The 25,235-nt window shown below is 51.7% G+C and overlaps 1 protein-coding gene across 1 annotated transcript in view; it reads right to left on the reverse strand.

The window, feature by feature from the left end:
• Nucleotides 1-25,235, reverse strand: part of GSG1L (GSG1 like) — a 212,314-nt gene that overhangs the window by 17,589 nt on the left and 169,490 nt on the right. Inside the window, exons 4-5 of the mRNA XM_087449209.1 lie at nt 22,631-22,742; nt 8,776-8,943 (exon numbers count right to left, since the gene is read on the reverse strand). Of these exons, the coding sequence (XP_087305335.1) occupies nt 8,776-8,943; nt 22,631-22,742 (280 nt within the window). The remainder of the gene's footprint in view (nt 1-8,775; nt 8,944-22,630; nt 22,743-25,235) is intronic.

The following is a 25,235-nucleotide window of genomic DNA, read 5'->3' on the forward strand; positions in this document are numbered from 1 at the left end:
TGGACCTTGTGGGGCAAATATGCCCAGCACGGCCGATCTGAAACTACCAATGTGACGTCACTGAGCGGGGAGCCACTGGGCAGACCTTCACACACTTCGCTCTTATGAGCCGACACAGATCTGCTCGACCCCTGCAGCTGGTTGCTGGCAGGTCCGGGATTTGAACTCCCATTTACGGGTCCCTGGAGCTCAAGCATATTTCCAGCATGTCCTGCAGATTCCCGGCTGGCAGGGGATTCTCAACAGACCCCCCCGCCCGGTACACTTGTGTTGTGAGGTCCTGGTGGAAGGGGGGGCTGGGAACCATCCCGCTCTGGCTGTCCCAGAACTGCCAGCAGATGTGCAAACAGCTGTGTGGGGTGTGACTGCACTGTCACATCATCATCGTCCCTGTGACCCACAGGGAATCTGGCTGAGGCTGGGTTTGCTCTTCTTGAGAGAAGAGAAGGATGAGGCAAGGGACGGAAGCAGGGAGGCTCTGAGGATCTGAGGGTTGGAAGGTGGACTAGAACCAATACCTCGTCTTCTCCTCAGGAGGACCCCTAGTCCCTGCCCACCTAATTCCAGGGCCAACGTGGCCATGGCAGGTAGGGGCACTGGCGCCCACTAGGTCTTAGCTCTGCTGTGACAGGAGCCCCAGGGCCTCCCAGCAGTGTTCCCACCCCAGCATGCTCTCCACCCACTGGCCCTGTCTGCGCCACCCTCAAAGCCAGCCCCTCTCTCGCGGACCCCAGGCCGGCTTCTGTTTCCCAACTCTCCAGCCACGTCCTGATACAAATTAACAGTCCACATGCTGTGCTTCTCAAACCAGCTGATACAGGACTAGGTATCTTACCCTTAATTTTCAATCTACCTTGGACCAGTTTTTTTAATAAAATACAACGAGTTGCTAGAAAATGAAATGGATAAAAACCACATACAAAAGGCAAGCTTGGGTATACCAGCAACATCACCCGCTGTGAAAGTTTCCAAATACACATCTCAATTTCTGTCCTTACGTCACTGTGCATGTTTGCACATGGGCACTGGTCCCGGGGTGACACTTTGAGCAGCACTGGTCTGTAGGACCCTTCTTTGTCCACTGGCCTCTGCCGGCCACGTCCACCTCCCGACCCCTGAGCAGGGCTGCACCTGCTCTGTCCTCCAGCCCGACGCTTCCCCAACTTAACGGTACCCACAAATCACCAGAGGAGCTTGTTAGAATGCAGTAGGTCTGGGGTTCCGCATTCCAACAGCTCCCAGGTGAGGTTGATGCTGATGGGCCCCGGACCACATCTGAGGAGCCAGGCACTGGACCCTTGGCTTTGGGCGTGTGGGGCTCTGCTCAGCTTCGGCACAGTCGTCCTCCACGTCCTAGGCTGTCATCCAGCAGACCCAGGCTTCCAGGGTCCTGCCCAGAGTCCTGGCTACAAATCAGCATCACCCAAGAACGAGCAGTAGTGATGGCGGGGCAGGAGGGCGCCCCGAGCGCTCCCCACTGGCTCCCTCCGCCTCTCGTTTCCCCTCCAGCTGGCTGATATTTAAGAGAAAAAGTGGGAGATCAGGGAGCCGCCATCCTCCCAGATGTCTGTCCCACTTCCCTCTGATGGTTTTCCACTTCAAGGACCATTCTGCACATTCGCTTCCCTTTCACGGGGGTTGGTGAGTGATCTCATCCTGGGAGCCGGGCGAGGGCCCTGCGATCTCCTCGGTGCCGTCTCTAATTTCTGGGAGGGGCTGCGACTGTACACGTCTACGGGGTTAAATCGCGAGGGAACGGTCACGGAGGACATAGGACACACTGATTTTTATATGATCCATTTGCAATCGAATAAAGGATGGAATTAAAAGGAACTTTGGCAAATAGACGACCACAAGTAGGAAATTAAGATTCCATAACGTCACATCAGAAGTGCCATTCTAAGATGGGGGAAACAAATGGGTTTTTAAAATGATTCCTTTTTTTTTTTTCTTTTCCTATTTTATGGGTCATATCATCATGATACAAAACCTTGGGAAGATACAGAGAAGATGAAGCTGTCCACGGTGCCAACGCCTCCCCGAATCTTTGTACACACAGAGATCTTTCACAGTTTCATCTCCCGTTTCTCCAATGCTGGGTTTTAGAGAGAAACCTCTAGTTATTACTATCTTGAGACTATTTTCAGAACCGCATGGATTAGATATCATTACTTCGAAAAGCGATCCCTGGCATTAGTGGAGCCCCCACAACTCCACAGCCTCTCAGGGAGCTCTGAGGGCCCACGATGAAGTGGAAACCTCTAGGCTGGGTTTACCTCGAAAGCCGCTTCCTCTGCCCAGCCATGGCTCTGAGGAAAGAGGACGGGGGGCAAAGTCGCCGAGGTGGGCGTGCCTGAGGTGACGTGCTGTCTGGCATGGCTGGGGAAACGGTGGGGAGAAGGCCATGCAAGCAAGACCACGGGCAGCTCCCAGAGGGCAAAGGTCACCTTGGCCTCCTAGACTGACCAGTGACACCCCACGAGGCCCTTTCCCGGAGGCCTTCCTCTCTGCTCTTTGTCCCTCTCTCCATCCATCTATTAGGAAATCAAGGTGAGTGGACGTGTGTCTCTGTCCCATGGAGCTGGCTCAAGTCACTGCCGGGTTAGGGCTGTGACGTGTGCCGTCGGGGAGGGTCCACGGGGACTTGTCCCAGGGGAGTCGATACTTGAGGTGCGGTCTGAAGGCCCAGCACCAACAAGGCAAAGAATGGGGGTGCACTGCAGGCAGGGAGGACAGCAGTCCAGAGGCGACACGGAGGCAGGCAAATGACCCGTCTGGGGAACTGTGGAGGTCCTGGGGCGCTCTGTGCGGGTGGAGGGAGTCCGGGGTCCATGGTGAGGCTAGGTGGTGGCCGCGCCCCATAAGTCATGGTGAGACGCTGGGTCTTTGTCCTGGAGCTGTGGGGTCACTGCAGTGTTTTAGGCAGAAAGATGGAGGTAGAGGGACCCTGATCATATGAGCACAGTAAAGAGGCACCTGTCTGCTGGAGGAGGACAGACGAGAGGGAGAAAGTCAGGTGTGGGATGTACATCTTCCCTCCACATCGGAGATGAGAGCGAACGAAGCCTTGGACTAGAAGGACGGGAGTGGACACGGAGAGACCTGAACTCACGGAAGGGGAAATGCACCGTCCTGGTGTGAACTGGACACGTGGGTGTGAGGACTTGCAGCTGTCGGTTCGCACAAGCAGGACCACGGGGGGGATGGATGTGGAAATAGGCCTGGGTTGGGGGAGACTATGATGAGTGAGTCCCGGCCATGCTCGTGTCTGGTGCCTTTGAGAATCCAAAGTGGAAACGCCAAAGAGGCAGCTGCCTGTGGAGTCAGGCGTTGGAGCAGACTAAGAATGTGGGAGTCCTGGCACGTGTGTGGCCACGGAGGCTAACATCAAATGAGGAGAGAAGAGGACCTAGAACTGACCCTGGGAGCATCGCCATTTAACAGAACGGAGGTGGGAGGGGGTTGGAGGGGGCACAAAGCCCAGGGGAATGGCTGGTGGGAGCACAGGGAAGAGGGTGTATGTGGAGTGTCAGGTCTGCTGGGAGCTGTTTCAGGGAGTAGGGGCTGGAGGGCAGATTGCAGGGGTCGAGTCGTGAGTGGGAGGTGAGGAAGTGGTGACAAACCCTTCTAAAAGTTTCCCTACAATGGACAGGAGAGAGAGCAGAGCTGGGGGGAGTGGGGTCCGTGCGCCCCTCTGCACCAGTCACGGAGATGTGTAAAGGGGGGATCGGCCCCTCCACTCTGTGGGGATGACCTATGTCCATGCCCATCTCCCGGGGTCAGGGTCTAGCTGCTCTGTATCTGCAGGAGCCCGGTGAGGGCTGGCGCCAGAGGGAGGCTTGGGGAGGGTTCCCGCTCCACCTTCGCGGGGGGAGAACGAGAGATAAGAGACCCAGGTCCAACCCCCACCCCACCCTGCTCTTGAATCACACCAAACTGCTTTGAGTTTCCTAAATACACTTGTTTGTTACCGTCCTGGCCTTTGCTCATGCTGTCGCCTGTGCCTGACGACGCCTTCTCATGCCCACTGCCCAGCTGGTATGAGTGCTGCGCGTGTCTCTACAAACTCAGCTCCAGGGTCTCGTCTGTGAAGGCTTTTTTACCCTCTACCAACCCCTGGGGCCTGAGCCCTCTGCCTCCAGGAGACCCCACGGGCACCAGCGCTCACTAGACAGAGCCAGGTGGGCGGGTCATGGAAGGACTGCACGGCGCTCCTCCCTCCAGCCCACTGTCACCGTGCAGGACCCCGGCCCAGAGTGGCCAGGCCCCTGGCTTTCCCAAGAGAAGCCGAAAAACTTGATAAAACCATGAAATCTCCCGATTTTTAAAACTCAGCCAAAATTTAAGAATTTTAAAACCACCACAGGGGCCCAACAAAGCACATCTTCAGGCGGGATTCTCCAAGGGCTACCACATTGCAGCGTGCACTGGGCCCCTCTCCCAGGCAGAGCGTGTGTCTTACTTGCCCTGCATAGAGGGAAGTTTCTGGCAGGGGTGGGGGTGGGGGAGAGGGAACCTCCCCAGCTTTGTGCCAGAGACTTAATTGCATCATCTCACGTAATCCTCAAAACAAAACTCTGAGGAAGGTGTGGGACCATTTTCCAGCCAGGAAAACTGAGGCTCAGAGAGGTGAAGTAACTTGCCTAGGGACTCACAGCTAGCAAACTGCAGAGTTAATTTCAACCCCTGTCTATTTCTTCCTGTCTTCCACAGGGCACACAGGCACCGCCCTCAAACAGCGCCTGCAGCAGGAAGCACTGTACAACTTTTGAATATGATTAACAGTATAATTATTATGGATAGTTAATAATGAACTTAGCGAGCCCCTACAGTTGTGGTGCTGAGACCGAGCGGAAACCAAGAAAGATGAGCTCCCCGCTCTCTTGCGTGGTGTGCACATGGGAAGGAAGGAGACACAACAAGAAAGTCAATGAATTAACAAGTAAGTTCAGAGTGTGACAGCCCGGCAGAGCAAGGGGAGGTGACCAAGTCGGGGGGAGGCCGTCGGAGGAGTAGGAGCTGCCCCCCCGGAAGCTCTGGGCCTTTTGCTCCCTGCTCCCCCCCTGTGGCTTTCCCGCAGGAGGGGGGATGTTTGTTCAGTCTGGCTGAATCCCCCTGGGGTCCAATCCGACAGGTCTCATTTTCCTCCACACGTTGTCAAGCCAGATCTGAACATTAAGCATTCAAGAAAGCCCCAATCTGCAAATATTTACCTTTCATTCAGCAGCCTCAGACCCTCCCCTCAGGAGACCCCATTAAGACCCCCTCCCAGGAACCACAGGCAGGGTGACGCTGGGAGAGTTTAATTCCAGACGTTTCTCTGAGCAGGTGAGGCTGCTCAGTCAGGGGGTGTAGGCTCCCCGCAACCAAACCCAACACGCGTGCGCACCCACACTTTCTTCCACACCCCACCACATCTCAAAACCCCTGAAACCTGTTCAAAATCTGTCTGACTGCAGCTCAGACCTGCACTGGGCTCCTGCAGAGAACAGTCCAACTGGACACGGTGGGCCAGGTGGGGCGGCAGCTCTGTCTCCTCCTGCTCCATCAGCCCCGACGGGGCACCGTCGTGTCCCCAGTCAGGAGGACAGCAGGAGGGGCCTGGACGAAGTGGGATCCACAAATGACTCTCAGGGGGCGGCTGGAGACCCTACACCCTCTCCCAGGGCATGTGTCCCCCACACTCTCCTGCACGCACGGCCTGTCTCACACCTCGCCCACCCTCAGATGGGCCTCTGCAGGCAGAGCCTACAGATCAGTCCTGAGAGGCCTCACAGCAGTGACTGACTGTGACCTGGTTCAAATCCCAGCTCTGGCACTCATCCGCTGTGTGACCTTGGACAAGTCACTTCACCTCTCTGTGCCTCGCTCTTGCATCTATAAAATGGGGATACAATACTATCTATTACCTCACAGAGGTATTCTGGAATTAACTGAGTCACCTCTAGAGTACTTAGAGGAGTACCTGGCACAGGGCAAGTACCATGCAAGTGTTAGCTGCGGTTATTACCATGACTACTAGATTCCTAATATCTAAACTCCATCTCCATTTCCATCCTAAGCTAATTATTACAAAGACTACACTTCGCATTAGTAGCAGAAGGGACAGGAACTCACACACAAACGCCCTCCATATGTCAGGCACTGTGCCAGCACGTCACTGGGTTATCAAATTTGAGCCTTCCCAGGACGCCGAGGGCTCTGGCGTCTTTCATCTCTCCCACTGTGGGTCAGACGAAACTGGCCCAGAGGGGCCCGGCGTCTTGCCCAAGTCACACAGCAGCGAAAGGACAGAACCAGAGACCTCACTCAGGGTGGGGGGCCTCCAGACTCCTGCTCTCTCCACAGCACCCGCTGTCCCCCAAGGAGTAGGAGACGGGGACAGGCGGGGCCTGGATCCCTGCCCTCAGGTCCCTGGCTGCGGTTTCAGGGATGCCGGCCACTGCAGGATTTCAGCCCTGCCGCTGGGCCACCTGCAAACCTGTGCAGAGATCTGCCCACGTGCTCTGAGCTCTTTGTAGGGAAGGCACCAAAAAAAAAAAAAAAAAAAAAAATTAGAACAGCCCAGCTAAGCTGAAATGCTCTCCTCAGAGAGGAAGGGAAATAAAATTTGATGAACCTCTGCATAATGTTCCAGTTATGAATGTGTACAGTGATATTCTGCACATATGCTGGGGAGCATTCTCGTCTCCCACATCGTCGGGGCCTGAGCCGTTAGGGCCCATCTGAACTGGGGCACCAGCCAGTGGCAGCTTCTTGCTGCTGAGACATGAAGCGGTCCTGTCTCCTGCCTCAGCAAAACAAGCTTGCCCATGGCTGCCCTGGGAGGTGGCTCTCTCGCAGCGGAGGGGACGACTGACACACTGTGAATGGGGTGGCTTTAGACATCAGGCTGTTTATACGGCAGCTATAAACATTTCCTGAGTGCCTACTATGGGCCCTGTGCTATGCCTTTCATCGCCACCTGCCTAGTGACCGTGCTCTGTCCACGGCCGTGGGCGAGGCAGGCCTGTGTGCCAGCCTGACCTCTCTGGCCACAGCTGACTGGCCCGGGACTGGACACTTGACCTGGGATTTGATGTGGGGGGCGCTGGGCTGCTGAATCTGCCCCAATGATGGTGGCGCTTGAGCTGAAAGGAGGCAGTCAGGACGGAAGTCTCCAAAGAGAAGAATTCAGGTGATCACCAAACAAACCCACAGAACATTTCGTGAGCATCTGCTAGGTGCCTGGCCCAGTTCTAGGTGCTCAGCATACAGTGGGGAACAAGACAGCTCCTTCTATCACGGCTCACAGTCTACACACTATCGAACAGACAAACAAATAGAATAATGTCAGATTGTGTCAGCTGCCATGAAAAAGTAGCAATGGGATAAACAGTGACTAGGACAGAGTGTATGGCATGTGCAAATTTAGACCAAGTGATTAAGAAAGGCCTCACTGAGCAGGTGACACCTGAGCTGAGACCTGAGAGAGCAACCAGGTGAGTATTCTACAGCATGTGCAAAGGCCTCAAGGTGGGGATGAACTTGCAGTATTCAGTGGACAGAAAGGAGGCCCATATGGCAGAGGAGAGATGATGGGGTCTGTAACAGTCAGAGGTCCTTGTGTGGCCCCCACCATGCACCTTCTCAGCTTGAAATCCTTCCACATGCCCCATGGAGAGTCCAACTCTTCTACACTGCCTGGCTCCGCAGCAAGTTCCCCCTTGTCCTCCTCAGACTCTGTCCTTGGTCCTGAGAACCTTTCGGTTCCTTGCCACTGAAAGGCATTACTGCACGTCCAATCAGCTCCCCCAGAAGCAGACTCCATGATAAGGATTTGGGTTCAGGTAGTTTATTTAGGAATTGATTCCAAGAAATATGCTATCCATCCATCCAACCATATATCCATCCATGCATCCATGCGTCCATCCAACCATCCATTCATCCATCCGCCCATCCACCCATCCACCCAACCATCCATCCATCCATCCACCCAACCATCCATCCATCCATCCATCCATCCATCCATCCATCCATCCACCCACCCACCCATCCACCCAACCCTCCATCCATCCATCCATCCATCTACCCATCCATCTATCCATCCACCCACCCACCCATCCATTCATCCATCCACCCACCCAACCATCCATCCATCCATCCACCCAACCATCCATCCACCCAACCATCCATCCATCCATCCATCCATCCATGCATCCATGCATCCATCCACCCAACCATCCATCCATCCATCCATCCATACGTACATACATACATACATACATACACACATACATAAGTACACCCACCAGTTATTATCACCTTCTCCATTCCCAGCTGGACTCTGAGGACCCAGCTGATCAGGTGTGGTCCCTGACTTTGAGGAGCCCTCCTCCTCTAGCAGCCATCACCAATCCCACTGCTGGGTCCTCTTTTCACTCAGTTCTGTGACAAAGGCCAAGAAGGAAACCTTGGTTCGGCCTCTGGAGGCGCCTACTTTGGTTCTAAGAAGCATGAGGCCAAATGCCAACACTCATACTCGGTTTCTCAAGCTCTGATTACATAAGCCCAGGGCAACCTCATGCCCCATGAAACATTAAAATACCCCAGAAATTCCAGAAGAATGGGGTCCAAACTCTGCCTCACCCAGCCTGCACTTTCTACCCCACCACCCCTCAGAACACTTTCGTCAGACCACTCACTCCAGTTTTTGAGTGGAGACCTGTGGCCACTGGGGCCAGCCCCTGGGCTTCAGATCCCCAGTGGTGGCAGAGGTGACCCACGTGCACTGACCTCTCCCGGAAGTACTTGATGGCCTCAGGGTCTATGAAGGTCGGCTCCTCGCGGTAGCCCTGCTCAAAGACCTTGCGCTTGTGCCGGAACTCAATGACCGTCTTGGTGTAGGAGTTGAGCGTGGTGACAGAGGCTGCCATGCAGCAGGTAAAGGAGCCCCACGCCAGGCTGCCAAGAGATCAGGAGAGAGGTGCACGGTGAGGGCGAGCAGGGGACAGGAAACCCCACCCACAGACATTCATTCCCCTGCACGGCTGCCTCCTCTGGGCCAGACCTAAGCAGGTGTTGCTGTAGAGAAGAACAAGACTCGGTCCCTGCCCCACTCACAGTCTGGTCTGGGAGACAGCATTATCTGCACATTGTGATGCAGACACGACAGAGCTCATTACTGGGAGGCAAGAAGACAGCAAGTTGTTCCATCCAAGGGGGCCCGCATCAGGGAAGGTTACCAGAAGACAACAAGCTCGCAGTGCATCTTGGAGGATGAGCGAGAGTTTGCCAGGGGAAAGAGTGTTCCAGGAGGGGAAGAGTGTGTGCAAAGGCACGGAGGCGGGAGGCAATAGGGAATGTTCTACAAACTGTAGAAGGTTTGGAATACTGGAGTGAGGGTGCGTGAGGAGGTTAGCGGGAGCTGGTGATGGAGTGGTAGATGGGGGCCAGATACCCTAAAAGCTGGTTTCCATGAGAGTTAAATGACCTTTGTTCATGGGCGACCTTGGGCGAGATGCTTCAGCTCTCTGCCTCATACCCCTCATGTCCATTTTAACGGACAGAACAACAGCACCACCTCACAGGGCTGTTGCAAGGTTGAAAGGAAATGATCCATTGAAAACATCTTGGAACAGTGCCTGGCACATAGTAGGCACTTAAGAAAGGTCTGCTCTCATTCCTATCATTAACATTCTTACTATACACTGCTGGCTGACATGGTTTCCAAGCTCTCCCTCTGAGAGCTTGTTATAATGACCTGCGTGGCTCTCTGCTCCACACTTCCCCATGCACAGCTGGGGGCTCCTGGCTGCGCTCACCTGATGTGTATGCTGAGCCAGCCCAGAGCTGGAGAATCTGTTCTGTCCACGTCTGGAAAGCAGGGAAGGATCGTTTGTGGCTAGGAGGCTCAGCTGGCCAGGATGCTGATCTTCCCTGACCCACTGCCCCTTCTAGAAATGGCCATGGGCCTGATTCCTCTGACCAAGACCATGCGGTAACACTTAGAACCAGGAGTGGGGTATCCGCCTTGCTCCAGTCACATCTGATCTGGTTTCCGGGTCCCTGTTCCCCAGTCTCTGCCTTGATGACTGGTTTCTTCCACATCAAGGGCTCAGTTTTGTTGTTCCCAACCTCGTATTGTCTCAGAGCCTCCGGCCTCCCCTTCCACCAGCTATGCGTCGGGTCTCAACACCACCATCCCTGCATTCCTCAGGGTCAGTGCAGCCCACCTCCCACACCCACTGCTCTTCTTTTTGTCAGCCTCAGAGCACCCAGACGGAAAGCAAGGGAAATCCGAGGATTCAGTCTTTCAGGGATCCCCAATCATCATCTACTCCTATTGCCAAACCCATGAATGGATTCCCATATTCTTTTGATAAGGAGCTAATTGGATCTCCCAGAAGCTCTGCATATCCATAATAGACAGCTGTGAGGTGCCAGTCTGGCCCCTCTAAGAACCGCCCTGTCCATCAAAGGGTCCAGTAGGTGACCCCACCCTCCTGTTCATAGATGATTGGATGAGGGCTGAACATCTGACCAAAGCTGGTCCAGTCAGACACTCTCTCCTCCGAGCAATGATCCGGGAGTCTGCTTGAACTAGAGGCATGGGAGTTGAGAGCGAGGATGGAGCATGAAGAAGCAGGCTTTTCCTGGGATTCCGTGAGTATACACACGTCAGCTTTGCCTGACCAGCATCCATCTGTTAAGGGATTGCCCCTTCCCTCCTCTCGGGCCATGTGGTTTGCGTGGGGCTGGCCTCACCCCCAACCCTTCGGAGTGAGCCCACGACCTAGGCCTGGCCGATGAGAGTGTCGCTTCCCTCTGGCCTCAGTCACCGGTTCAGGGATGGGCGTGTGATACCCAAGTCAGGCTAATGAGACTCAATCCCAGGACTTGCGCTGGAGCCATCGGGAAACAGGGCCCATCTTTCTTCTGGAGGCCAAGCTGGTGGGATTTGAGCCAGGACTGCTGGGGGCCATCTTGCCACCATGCAACCTGAGGGTGAAGCTGAAGTAAAAGAAAGGAGAGCCACGAACAGGAGCCACGTCCCTGAGCTGACGCCAGTACCCCTGGACTTCTCAAGTTACGGGAGCCCAAATTCCTTTTCCAGATGTGTTTTCCCTTAAGCCGGTTTGAATTGGGTTTCCGTCATTGGCAACCAAAGTTCTTACACAACTGCTTTCTATAAATTCCTTTCTTTTGCATAAGTTAGTTTTACAGTGAATGTCTAGTCTTTCCAACCAGGGGTCTTAACTCTGCCCAGGCCCGACTCCCAACTCTGGTGACTCAACCAGAGGAGGAGCGTCACTCTCCATCTCACACTCCTGTTTCATCTCACCACAGCCCTCGTCACACCCTGTAATCCTCCTGCAGACTTTTTTCCTATTATTTATTTTTCTTTGTTTTTAAATTAAACTCTTTATTTTGAGATAATTATAGATTCACATGCGGTTGTAAGAAAATACAGAGAGATCCATGTACCCTTGACTCAGTTTGCCCCAAGGGTAACATCTTGCAACTATAGCGCACAACCAGGATATTGACACTGATACAGTCAAGATGCAGAATGTTTCCATACGTCACCACAGTGATCCCTCTTGTTGCCATTTTATAGCCACACCCACTTCCTTCCCAACCTCTGGCAACCACTAATCAGTTCTTCATTTCTATAATTTCGTTATTTCAGGGATGTTATATAAATGGAATCACACAGTATGTATGTTTGGGATTGGCTTTTTTTCACTCAGCATAATTCTCTGGAGAGTCATCCACGTTGTTGGGTGTATCAACACTCTGTCTTTTATGTTGCCAAATAGGATTCCTACCAGCAATGTGTGAGTTTCTCCACATCCTCATCAGCACTTGGTGTTGTCACTGTTTTTTTTTTATTTTAGGTATTCTGATAGACATGTAGTAATATCTCCTTGTGGCTTTCATTTGCATTTCCCTAGTGGCTAAGGGTGCTGAACATTTTCTCATTTGCTTATTTGCCATCGGTGTGTCCTCTTCAGCAAAATGTCTGTTCATGTTTTTTGCCCACTTTCTAATTGGTTTGTTTTGCTGTTGCTGTTGTTTACTGTTGAGCTTTGAGTGTTTTTATCCTAGATACTAGTCCTTTGTCAGACACGAGGTTTACAAATATTTTCTCTCACTCCGTAGCTTGTCTTTCCAATGTCTCATCAAGATTTTTCACAGGGTGAAAATGTTTAATTTTGATGAAATCCAATTTATCAAGTTTTCCTTTTATGCTTTTGATGTCAAGTCTAAGAACTCTTTGCCTAGGTCTGGATCCCAAAGATTTTTCTCCTAAAAATTTAATAGTTTTACGTTTTATATTTAGGCTCATGATCCATTTGAGTTAATATGTATATAAGGTATAGAGTTTAGATCAAGACTGATTTTTCTGCTTATGAAAGCCCAGTAGCTCCATCACCATTGTTGAAAAGGCTATTCCCCCTCCCCCGAATGGATTTGCACCTTTGTCAAAAATCGGTTGGGCATTTTCGTGTGGCCTATTTCTGGGTTCTTTGTTCTGTTCCATGGATCTGTGTCTATCCCTCCAACAATACCACACAGTCTTGGTTACCGTAGCTGTATAATAAGTCTTGAAATTGGGTAGACTGATTCCTCCCACTTTATTCTTCTTTTTGAAAATTTTTTTTAGCTCTTCTAATTCCTTTGCCTTTCCTTATAAATTTTAGAATAATCCTGTCTATATATGTAAGAAATCTGGCTGAGCTTTTGATAGGAATTGCATTAAACCTGTATACCAACTTGAGGAGAACTGACCTCTTTACTATGAACGTGATCTATCTCTCCATTTATTTAGATCTTCTTTGATTTCATTCATTGGCTCTTTGTGGTTTTCAGCATAAAAGTCCTATAAATGTTTTGTTATATTTATGCCTAAGTATTTCACTTTTTTTAGTGTAGATGGTATTGTATTTTTAATTTTGTTGTCCAAGTGTTCATTGCTAGTTAATAGAAATATAATTAATTTTTGTATTTTTATCTTGTATCCTGAGACTATACTGAACTCATTTATTAGGTCTAGGCATTTTTTTTCATAGATTTCTTAGATTTTTCTACATAGATAATCATGTTATCTGCAAATAGGTGTAGCGTATTTCTTCCTTTCCAATCTGCATGCCTTTTATTTATTTTTCATGCTTTATTGCACTAGCAAGAACATCCAGCACCATGTTGAGTGAGACTGGTATTCCCAATCTTAGGGAGAAAGCATTCAATCTTTTACCATCAAGTATAATGTTAGCTGCAGGTATTTTGTAGATGCTCTTTATGAAGTTGAGGACGTTCACGTCTATTCTTAGTTTTCTGAGAGTTTCTTTTTTTAAAAAAAATTGTGAGGGGCCAGCCAGGTGGCACAAGTGGTTAAGTGCACACGCTCCGCTGCAGCGGCCTGGGGTTCACAGGTTCGGATCCCAGGCGCGCACTGACGCACTGCTTGTCAAGCCATGCTGTGGCGGCATCCCATATAAAGTGGAGGAAGATGGGCATGGATGTTAGCTCAGGGCCAGTCTTCCTCAGCAAAAGAAGAGGAGGATTGGCAACAGATGTTAGCTCAGGGCCGATCTTCCTCACACATACACAAAAAAAATCATGAATGGATACTGAATTTTGTCAAACATTTTTTCAGCATTGATTGATATCATCATGTGATTTTCCCTTTATATTCCTTTATCTTCCCCCATTAATAATATAACTGCCTTAAATATTTCCTCTGTGTACATTTAGAACTGCATCAGACCATGTTATAATTTTTGCTTCAACCATCAAGCATGGTTCAGAAAACTCATTTTTCTTTTTTCCTTCCTGATGTTTCAAGATTCCTTCTTCAAAAAAATTTTTTTTCTGCTTAGAGAATTTCCTTTAGCCATTCTCTTAGGGTAGGTTGACTGGCAACAAATGTTCTTAGTTTTTCTTCATCTGAAAATGTCTTGATATTCCCTTCCCTTTCCTGAAGGATATTTTTGCTAGAAACAGAATTCTGAATTGACAGCTCTTTTCTTTCAGCACCTGAAACACTCTGTGCCTCTTCCCTCTAGCCTCTGTGGTTTCTGATGCAAAATCCACTGTCATTTAAGTTGGTTTTCCCCATCATTAAGGTATTCTTTCTCTTTTTCTGCTTTCAATATTTTTTTCTTTGACTTCAGTTTTTAAAAGTTTGACTATGGTGTGTCATGGTGTGGATTTTTTTGGGTTTATCCTGTTTGGAGATTCATTCAGCTTCTTAACTCTGTAAGTTTATGTCTTTTACAAAATTTGGGGAGTTTTCAGCCATTATTTCTTTGAGTACTTTTTCAGCCCCACTCTCTCTCTCTTCTCCTTCTGGGACTCCAATGTTAGATCTTTTGTTATAGTCCCAGAGGTCTTTGAGGCTCTGTTCCTTTTTTTTTTTTAAAGTCTATTTTCTCTCTCTTGTTCAGATTGGGTAACTTCTATTGTTCCATCTTCCGGGTTACTGATTCTTTCCTCTGTCCCTTCCATTCTGCTATTAAGCCCCCCCACTGAGTTTTTTTTATTTTAGTTATTGTATTTTTCCAGTTCTAAATTTTCACTTGTTTCTTCTTTATATCTTCTATTTCCTTCCTGAGACTTTCTATTTTTTATTTGTTTCAAGGGTGTTCATAATTGCTTGTTGAAGCATTTTTATGATGATTGCTCTAGAATCTATCAGATAATTCTAACATCTCTGTCATCTCGACATTGGGATCTATTGATTGTCTTTTTTCACTGAAGTTGAGATCTTCCTCGTTCTTGGTATGGTGAGTGACTTTCAGTTGCAAACTTGACATTTTGGGTATTTTTGATTAGATTCTGGATCTTGTTTAAATCTTCTTCTTTTTTTTTTTTTAAAGATTTTATTTATTCAGTTTTTTCCCCCCAAAGCCCCAGTAGACAGTTGTATGTCATAGGTTCACATCCTTCTAGTTGCTGTACGTGGGACCCGGCCTCGTGTTGGAGGGAGAAGTGGTGCCTCGGGGCGCTCCCGGGATCCGAACCGGGGTCGCCAGCATCAGAGCGCGCGCACTTAACCGCCAAGCCACAGAGCCGGCCCTAAACCTTCTTCTTTAGCTGGTTTTCTTTGACACCATTCTGGCAAGGGAAGGGGGAGCATCCCATTGTTACTTCCAGGTAGGAGTAGAAGTCCAGGTTTCCCCATGGGTCACCACTGACATTTGAGGTGGAAAGATTCCTGGTTACCGTGGGGCAGGGGTGAGAGTTCTGGTTGCCTCAGGCCTCTGTGGACACCACCCTGACTGGGAGGGGCAGGAGTGCCTCATTGCTGCTCTCCAAGTCGCCTCCATCGACACTATGGAGAGGGAGATGGCCTCATCACCACCGGGTAGTGGTAAAGATCCTGACTCTCCCCTACTTGTCCTCTGACACCACCCAGCAGGGAGGGGGAGGGGCACCTTGTTACTGCCTGCAGGCGGTGGGGGTCCAGACTCCCATGGGGTCTCCCCTGACACTGAGGACCGGGTGGGGCCTGTTACTGTCCGGCAGGGTGAGCGAAAGTCCCAGCTCCCTACTCTGGCACCAGCCCAGCAGGCGGGGCTGGGTTGGGTGCCTCATTACAGCCTGGCGAGGTAAAATCTAAGCTTGGCAATGGGGTGGGGGTGCGGGGGACAAACCACAGGGGATTTTTTTCTGCAATGTAGGACTGTCTAGAGCAGTTTAGCTAAAAGTTTTCTGTCTTGGTAGGCTGTCCGTTTTCCTGGTCTTTTGGGTAGAGAAAGCAGACTTTTGGTGGCGCTTTTTTTTTCTTGTTGTCTGTGCCTTTGGCATTTCTGAGTTGCTGACTTCTTCATCTCCAAATCTGGGATATATGAGACAAAACGTACTCACCAATGTGTTGTCCCTCTGTCCCTAGCCAGCCCACGGTTTCCTCTCCACCTTTCAGCGTCTTCCTCTGCTTGTTTTATGCATAATGTCCAGGGGTTTTAGTTGTACTTAGCGGGAGGAAGAGGGGGACGTCTGTCACTCCGTCTCCCCAGAAGTGGTCGTCTTTATTTGTTTCTGGATTGCCTGCCCGCACACACCAGAATGTCAGCTCCATGAAGACAGGAGCTTTGTTTTGCTCACTGCTGCATCCTAGCACCTAGAACAGTGCCTGGCACACAGTAGGTGCTCAATAAATATTTGTAGCCTGAATAAATACAGATAAATAAGAACAGATTGAAAACTACAGATATAAAAACACTGTTCTGGCTTTAGCATGGGCGAGGGGCTCGGGGCTGCATCGTGAGTCTTCCTCCTTCCTGCTCCCCTCACATGCAGACCCCCCATCCAGGCCCCCACGAAGGGCACAGTTTGAAAACATTGGGGCTGGAACACCTGCTGGGGGTTGCCACTTGCACTTCTGAGCTGGTGCAGTGAGGGATGTGGGTGGCTGGCCTGGTTTTGGTGCCCAGAGCAGGGTGGACGCGGGTGAGGAAAAGGGAGGGTAACAGGGGTGGGGGAGTGGCTGTCCACTCCTCTCTGTCCTCTGGGAGCTGCAGGGCGGGGCAGGGGGACGCTGGGGGCACAGATTCAGAGATGCATGGATGCCACCTTGAAATCTACCCCGGGGCCCTGGGAAGACTGTAACTGATCACTGAAGGAGGCAGCCCTAGGCCACCTTTGGGCCAGACGGGCACAGAGTCACTGTGCGGGGCAGGATGCCAAGGCTTGGTCCAGGCCACTCTCAGTGCCTGAGTGCCGATGGGACCAGGAGCTGACGATGGCAGGCTCTGGGGGCCCAGCCAGGCCATCCATGGCCAGCAGGACACCCTTGGGCAGCCACGTCTCTCTTTCCCCTCCCTGGCCTTAGAAAAAAGGAGGCCAGAGCCACCTGTGCCAGGGGGAGATGAGAAAGAGCGAGAGCTTTCTGCTGACCACACGCCTCTCAGTGGCGGCACCAGCAAACACACCCTCTCTAGTGGCTCTTTGGGGCCAAGGCTCTTCTAAGGTCACAGCAGCAGAACTACCCCCCCCCAACACACACACACACACAAAAGATCAATGTGCTGATATGTCAGCTAAGCCCTGCAGAGAGGGCAGGGCGGCTGGGGTTCCCAGAGGGGGATGAGGCTAGCATGCTATTTCCACAAAGTTGTGAAGACTGGAAAGGGGGGGAGGGGAAGAGAGTAGGGTAGCAGTGAGGCTACCACACTCCACACAGATGGGGCCTCAGGAGCAAACAAAGAGGCACAATCCTCCTGGGACCTGGCCCAACTTACTACTCTTGCTGTGTGACCTGGGCCAAATTGCTTAGCCTCTCTGGGCTTCTAGCTCTCATAAGCTACAACTCCACAATATTCACTACCTCAGTCTGCAGAGTGAATGCTCAGGATTGGGGTTTCACGGTGTGTTGCAGTAGGAGGGTCCCTTTTTCCATCCCTCTCCATTTTGATCAAATGTAAAATAGGAGAACAAAGTGCCTAGCTTTCCACTCTCCCGCCATCACCAGGAAAACTGACATGTTGACATTCCAAGCAAGGCTCACAAACTCAAATTCCTGCAGGGTCAGATGGATGACTAAGCGAGGAAAGTGTGGGTAAGTGTAAGGCTGTAGGGGGTGGTGGGGACTGGGGTGAACTAGAGCATATGCCCCATCTAAAGGCGGCAGCTTTGCTCAGATTTAACTGCCCACTGCCACGTGGCAATGCAAGTTAGGCATGGACATATCTTCTAGCGCTCAAGAGAAGCGAGGAACCTGGATTTTTTATGTAACATTTTTACCTTTTAAGATGTTAAAAAAAATATACAAACTTTTAAATAACACTGTGGCAGGCCAAACAAAGCATCTACAGGATGGGTTTGGCCCTGGGCTGCATGCAGTTTGCAGCCTCTGAGGCTAATTATGTGATTCGGGCCTTTGTCCTTTCTGAGGTCTTGTCCTAGTCCCCGAATTGGGCACGGTAACTCCTCCGTGGGACGAGACAGCTCAGGGCTTGTAAAGTGCACAAAGTAGGTGGCGACCAACATTATTAGTCTTATCTCCCCCCTTCCCCCTTCCCCGGGGCCTGCCTTGGCATTGTCACAGGCAAACAAACCTGGAGAGAGCTGAGCCACAAGGCTGAAAAGAGGAGCAGCAGGAGGGCTGGGGGGCCTGGGGCTCAGGGTGAGGATAGGCTTCCGCAGCTTAGTCAGGGCCAAAGTGGGGAGTCAGGGAGTAGGGGGAGGGCACGGCCAGGGCTAAACTCTAAGAAATACTAACTTCCTGGGAAGTCCAGTGGGGGTGGAGACTGGGGAAAACAGAAAGCAAGGGGCTGCCTGTGTACCCACCGAACGACATCCTCTAGGACGTTTGGGGACGTGCCTCCCAACAAGTGAGAGCAGCATTACCAAAGGCTCATTGTCACCATTTATAATCACTGCCACTTAAGGAGCACTTATTGTATCCCAAGCACTTTAAGAGATTGGTCTCACCTAGTCCTTACAACCACTCTATTAATCAGGCATTACTATTGTCTGTACTCTGGACAGGAAGAAGCTGAGAGGTCGGGTTGCTCGCCTTCAGTTGCAGCATCCGTCGAGCACGTTCTCTGCGCTGAGTGCCGCCCGTGCGTGATCTCACGCGGTCCTCACAGCAGCGTGTCTCCAGCGATGGCCCCCCACGAGCCACACCTCCTGGGGTCCGTGCAGCCCCTTCCCCTTGAATCCAGCCCCGTCCCCTGCTCTTGGACGCCAGAAAGCAGCAGAAGTGACTGTGTGACTCTGAGGCAGGGTCATAACATAAACTTGCAGCTTCCGCTTGGATCTCTTGGAACGCCGGCTCCCCAGGGGGACCCAGCCCCCGGGCTCAAGAAGCCGCTCCTGCTGACAGTCTAGCTGAGCTCCAGCCACCAGCCAGCACCGACTGCCAGCGCTGCGCGGGGCCACCTTGGATGCCCAGCTGGCCGTGCCCCAGATGCCTCCAGCCCCAGCCGACATCCGACTGAAGCGTCGTGGAAGACCCTAAGCCAGGACCACCCGGCTGAGTGCAGTCAACCCGCTGAACCACAGATATAATCAGAAATTTTTATTTTAAGCCATTAAATTTGGGAGGGATGTGTTATCCATCAACAGAGCACTGGAATACCACTCACAAAACCCGTGAGGTAGAAACTCAGGCTGCCCCATTTGACAGCTGAGGAGACGGAGGCACAGGGAGGGTAGTGACTTGGCCGAGGTCCACAGCTGGTGAGGGACAGAGTGAGGACATGCTCCCGAGCTGTCTGACTCCAGGGGCCGCCCCTCAACCAGCCCTCCACACCGCGTACAGCCCCCCAGCAGTGCGCGTCAGGGTGAGGTTTGGACTGGGCTGGCGGACTCCTAACCTCAGAACCTTCCCCTTCCTGTGCAGGTGTCCCCCCTGGAAGCTGGTGCCTGGCATCAGTGGAGCCCCTCAGAAGCCCTGATCCCCTGAACTCCCCAGCCTGTCCTTCCCCGCTGGGCTGGGAGACAGAGCTGGCACTGTCTTGCCTCGGAGCTGGTCTCCTCCCCAGGGCCTTGGGTGGGGGCAGGGGAGGCTCTGGGGCCAGAACGTTGACAAATGGCCTCACACACATTAAACAAGAGAGATGACACTGCACAGCCCTGGCGAGGCCCCAGATGCGAGGGATGAGAAATGGGGCTGATCCATCTTGCAGGCCTCAGTGACAAGGAGAAATGGATCAGCCCTAATAGGGGCTGCACATGGGACCCTGGCCTTAAATAAGTCAAATGGGAATTTGATGCCCCGAGGGAGGCCAGCCCTGAGGGGGCAGGGGAGCCTGCAGCTGACACCAGCAGGCTCTAGATGCCGAGTGCCAGGGTGGAGAGCCAGCTGCTTCTGGAGAGAGAGGTCTGTGGGAGGAGGGCATTCGGAATCCTGAGCAAGTGATCTAAACTTTCCGAGCCTCATTTTCCACGAACGTAACACGGCGTTATTGTACGTGTTAAGTTTCATGTCACTAATGGTAACAGTAGCAAAGCTGGTGTTTACCGAGCACGTCCATGTGTCACAGTGTGCCGAGCACATGCGACCTGTCTTACCATTACCCCATCATCTCACAGAGGCGGAATACAGAGGTTGAGAGCATGGGCCTGGAGCCAGACTGCCTGGGTCCAAATCCCAACTCTGCCACTCACAGGCCGGATTACCCTGGACAGGCTACTAAAGTTCTCTGTGCCTCAGTTTCCCCTCCACGAAGTGCCCACCTCATAGCACTGTTGTGATGATGTCACACCAGTGCTCAATACATGAGAGATTATCACACACGTGATCAACACTCAAAAATGTTCGTTCCCTTCCTTTGTCTCCTTCTCTAGCTCAGGGTGACGACCTTGACGCTCTCAGGCAGGAACCGCTGGGCTGGGGGAAGCGTTGGGTCAAAAGGGGTCAGAGCCTCAGCTGGTTTCCCTGGGATGGTTCTACTTAAAAGGATCAGGGATGGTGTTGATGGGTCAAGGGCCCTTTAAGGCACATGCCTCTAAGGCAGCAGAGCCAAGCAGAGGTGGGAAGGGGCGGAAATGGTGTGAAATGGGGTCTTTCACAGTCAGAGCCCTTCCTGCTCCATTCTGACCACCTTTCCCCCGGATGTTCTCTCACTGCCAAGTCTTTGCACCTGCGGTTCCCCCGGCCCAGCAGACTAAACTATTCCCTCCTCCACCAGTTTGCCTGACCCAATTCTTTCCTGAGGACCGCCCCCAGGGAAGCTGGGTCGTGACCCCTCCTCTGTGCTCCCACAGCTGTCTGTGAGCTCTCCACTCCACATCACAGCACAGTTCAGAGCATCTCTTGTTCAGTTGTCTCAACCTCGTTACAACGCTGTCTTGGCCTCTGCTGTGCCCCCGGCACCTAGAGACTGGCTGTCCCCGAGTAAGTGGCTCAGTAAATATGTGTTAAATGATGGAGTGGATAAACGGTCCCCTGCCACCAGAACCAGACCTGCAAACCCTGCGTAACGGACAACCGTGGTCATTATCTTTCTGGCACACAGTCCTTCTTCTGGATAACAGCCCCCTCCACGCCCCCATCCCCAGTTTTCCACTGCGGGACCTCTCCTCCTCCTCTCTCTGTCCAAGGGTTTGGGTGGGGCCAACCCCACCTTCTGGACCATGTGACTCAGGCCAGACCAATTAGAGCAGTCCAGCCACCAGGGTCTAAATCACTGGTAGAGGGATGCTCACATGACTTAAGCTAATCCAATGAAAGTCATAACCAGGATTTTGGCTGGAAATATTAGAAAGAAGCCCCATCTCTGCTGGTATTGCTACATTTGTAAGATGTTAAGCCTAGAGCTGGGCATGGTGACCATTTTTGCTACCACTTGGGGAGAAGCTGCTTGTGAATGAAGCCAACACACAGGGAACAGAGACAGGAAAGAGGGAGAGAATGACTGAGGTCCTGATGAATCACCTGATCACCTGGATCCAGCTGTGCCTGAAGCAGACTAGCTCACCCAGCAGCCATTCCACCCACTGATCGTTTGAGAGTTTTTGGCTCATTCCTCGCCCCAAAGGTAGGCCTGGTCAAACTGAACCAATGAGCTCATGACATTCCCCCAGCCGTGATGATGATTCAGGAGAGAGAAAATGACCTAAGCTGGGCTCATCAGAGAGAGGCTTGGGACTTTAGTCAACGTTGGGAAAAGAGAAGCCCTTTCTCCTCCTGTATGTGATGGAAGAAGTGCCAGCCTCAGGAGGAGCTTTCTCACCATAGGAGGGAAGCCTGCCCAGGGACAGGGTTAACATGTGAAGGGGGCAATGCTCAGCTGACGACAGAGGAAGAGAACTCCGCCCTGTTGACATCAGTGACCCTGGATCAAGCGTATCCTGAAGGCCATGCCAGAGCTGCACTTTCCATTTACAGGAACAATGTATTTTCCTTATTGCTTGGACTGATGTGGGTGGATTTTTCTGCTATAACCCAAGGCACCTTAGTGATCGGCCTGGACTTCCCAGTTACCTGAACCAACACACAGCCCTTGTTTACTTAAGCTTGGGATTCTATTGCTCACAAGCAAAAGAATCCTGACTCATTCTGCCTTTCTTTTGCACACCACGCTCTGAGGTGCTGACTCCTGTTCCCTGTATCCAGGGCCCTTCCCTGGCATCCTCCTAACCCATCGGACCACCCAGAGCCCTCCATGGCTCGCCTGCCTTCAGGTCGCGCCAGCTTCCGTCTTCACCTGCCCTGCAGCCTCTAAGGCAGGGGTCGGCAAACCTTCTCCACACAGGGCCAGATGGTAAATATTTTAGGCTTTCTAGGCCATTCTGACTCTGTGGCAACCGCTCAGCTCTGCTGTTACAGCGTGACAGCAGCCGTAGACAATATGGAAACGATGAGCATGGCTGCGTCCCAACGAAACTTTATTTATGGACACTGGAATTTGAATTTCACACAATTTTCACATCACAAAATATTATTCTTCTTTTGATTTATTTTCAAGCATTTAAAAATGTAGAAACCATCCTTAGCCTGAGAACTGCATAAAAACAGGCGGCAGGCGAAATTTGGCCCATCGGCCGCAGTCTGCCAACCCCGGCGCTTGGGTCTCAAAGCCCCTTTGGACTCCGGGCTACCCCTGCCTTCCCCTGTCCCCCATCTGGGCTGAGCTGCTGAAGTCCCAGCATGCCTCTGGGCTCTGGGGTCCAAAAGTCAAAGGCCACTTACCAGAAGGACCACCCGTAGTCCCAGGAGTGAGGTCTCCAGTCTTCAGGGCCGAGGCTCACGGTGACCTGGAACACCTGCGTGTACATCATGTGGGCTACCATCCCCAGGAGGCCTGTGGGGGAGCAGAACAAGGCGTCAGGAAGCTAGGTGGGGCTCTGTCCACCCCCGTCCCAGGCCTCCCAACCATCCGCCCGCTGTTTGTGCATGGACCCCCGGGGAAGGGAGGTCAGTGGGATCAGAGCACGGGAGGCCAGAGGGTGGTGGCTTTCAACACCAGCCAAGGAGTTTGAGTTGGAGCCAGAGGGCAAAGGGCAGCCAAGGAGCCATAGACAATATGTGAATAGATGAGCATGGCCGAGTGCCAATAAAACTTTATTTACAGAAGCAGACGTTGGGTCGGATTTAGCCCTGCTGATATGTGTTAGAAGGTCATTTGGGAGAGGCAGCCTACAGAATGTTTTTTAAATTGCAGATAAGGAAATCAACTTCATTGCATTAAAAAAAACAACAAGAATAGAATAGAAATATCTGATACCATGAAATGTTTCAAGAGTAAATATTGTTCAGGGAAACTTTTCAGTTCTATACAGGTGTATGTGCGTGTAGTGATTGTAATATGAAATGTTTTTCTCTCGTTCATGGTCAAAAATCTTGGTGCCCATTGGCTGGGAGAACTTTGATTCCGAGGGATCTGAGTCGGAACCCTCTTCCACCACATTTTCACCTTGTGGCCCTGGGCAAGGCACTTCACTCTCTGAGCCTCACATCTTTCAAGCCTAGATGAGGATTATGACAGGTAAGGTGGAGAGTGAACGAAATGAGGCAAGGACGACTCACTGTCTGGTGCCCCGTGGACATGCAATCATTACAGCCACCAGGATTATTACAAACTGGGGGCACTTCTCTGTGTGGACTGTGGAGCCCTTGTGGGGCTAACTGGCACGGACCTAACTTTAAGATGGAGTGATGCAGGGCCGGCTCTGTGGCTTGGCGGTTAAGTGCGCGCGCTCTGATGCTGGCGGCCCGGGTTCGGATCCCGGGCGCGCCCCAAGGCACCACTTCTCCGTCCAGCGCGGGGCCGAGTCCCACGTACAGCAACTAGAAGGATGTGAACCTATGACATACAACTATCTGCTGGGGCTTTGGGGGGAAAAAAATGAATAAATAAAATCTTTAAAAAAAAAAAAAAAAAAAAGATGGAGTGATGCAGTATTGATGAGGAGGGAAGGGGTGGATGACAAGAAGAAAGGAAATCAATAATGCTTGTGCACCTACTGTGTGCCAAGCACTCTGTCAGACTCCTTCCCCTCCATTATTATCTCTTTCAATTGTCATAACAACCCTCTGAAGTAAGTACGATGCTCAGGGCCGTGTACTGTCGTTCAGGTTGCCCACTGCGCATCTCCATAGGCTCCATTCACATTATAGTCTGTGTGCATGCCACTCCCTGGAGCTGAGCAGAACCACACCTGCAAGGCTGAATATGGGAGGCTGACTATGATTATTCTCATTCCACAGGTGAGAAAATAGAAGTGTGGAGTGGGCAATTCCGTCCAAGGCCACACAGGGAGTAGACGGCTTAGTTGTGACTGGGAGGCAGATCCATATGTCCCTAAATCCAGGGCTGTTCCCATGCTGCCTAGAGTGCGCCTGTCCTCCCCTTGTTGCCCCAGTCACCCTTTCCCTTATTCTTGAAGAGGAGACAAGGGAAAAGACGGAGGTCAGGAGAGGAGGGGTGGAGATAAGAAAAGACCGCAGTAAAGGCGTGAGGCTCTGTGACCTGGAGCTCAGCCTTGTGGGGTGGGGGTGGGAAGGGGGACATCCTGTGTTCCCACTATGTGAAGGAGAATGTTCAACAACTGGTTCTCTGAGAAAAAAAGCCCTGATTTGTAGCGTCTGCCAATTTCCGTGGTGTAAAAATTCCCACCGTGGCCAGTTTAAAGCTGCCCACGCGGTGTCACTGAGCGCAGAGGAGAGGTGTGCACAAGGGCGCCTGTGAGCTGAGCCGGTGGGCTCCAGTGCCGCTCTTTGCCTCCTTCCAGTCACCTGACCCGCGGCACCGCAGAGACAGAGGGCTCAGAGGTGGCTGTCTGTGTGTCTAGGCCGGGGTCCGCCTCTTGTGGACACCGCTCACTGCTCTCTGACCCCAGATGGGGCTACTCTCCAGGGCTGGTGGGAGCACTTGAGTCAGGAAATCAGGGAGAGGGTGACCATGACAGGCGCTCTCAGCCTGCTCCAGGTTTCCCCCAGGCCTGAGTACAGCCTAGACCCCCCCAACTCAGTGGCGCCCTGGCAGGTGGTGCCAAATGCCTCTGGTCCTCTCTGCCTTGGCTCAGTCTGCCAGGAGGAGGAGAGGAGGGGTGAGCCACATGGACATCTTATTTCTCTTTACTTGACACAATTCTTGGTGAACTTGCCAAGAGGACATAGCAGGTAGCCCTTATTCTTTGGAACTGATGCATAGGTTTCCTTGATAATGATTTATCCAATCAACTGATGGTATTTAAGTTATTTCCAGATTTTTGCCCTATAAGAAATGCTGCAATAAACACCATTCTACGAGTCTCTTTGTGCACACAAGCAAGTATTTCTCCAGGATGAAGCA

Source organism: Ceratotherium simum, chromosome 26 (assembly GCF_057802395.1).
Source record: "Ceratotherium simum simum isolate JZ-2026a chromosome 26, ASM5780239v1, whole genome shotgun sequence".
NCBI classification, from domain to species: Eukaryota; Metazoa; Chordata; class Mammalia; order Perissodactyla; family Rhinocerotidae; genus Ceratotherium; species Ceratotherium simum.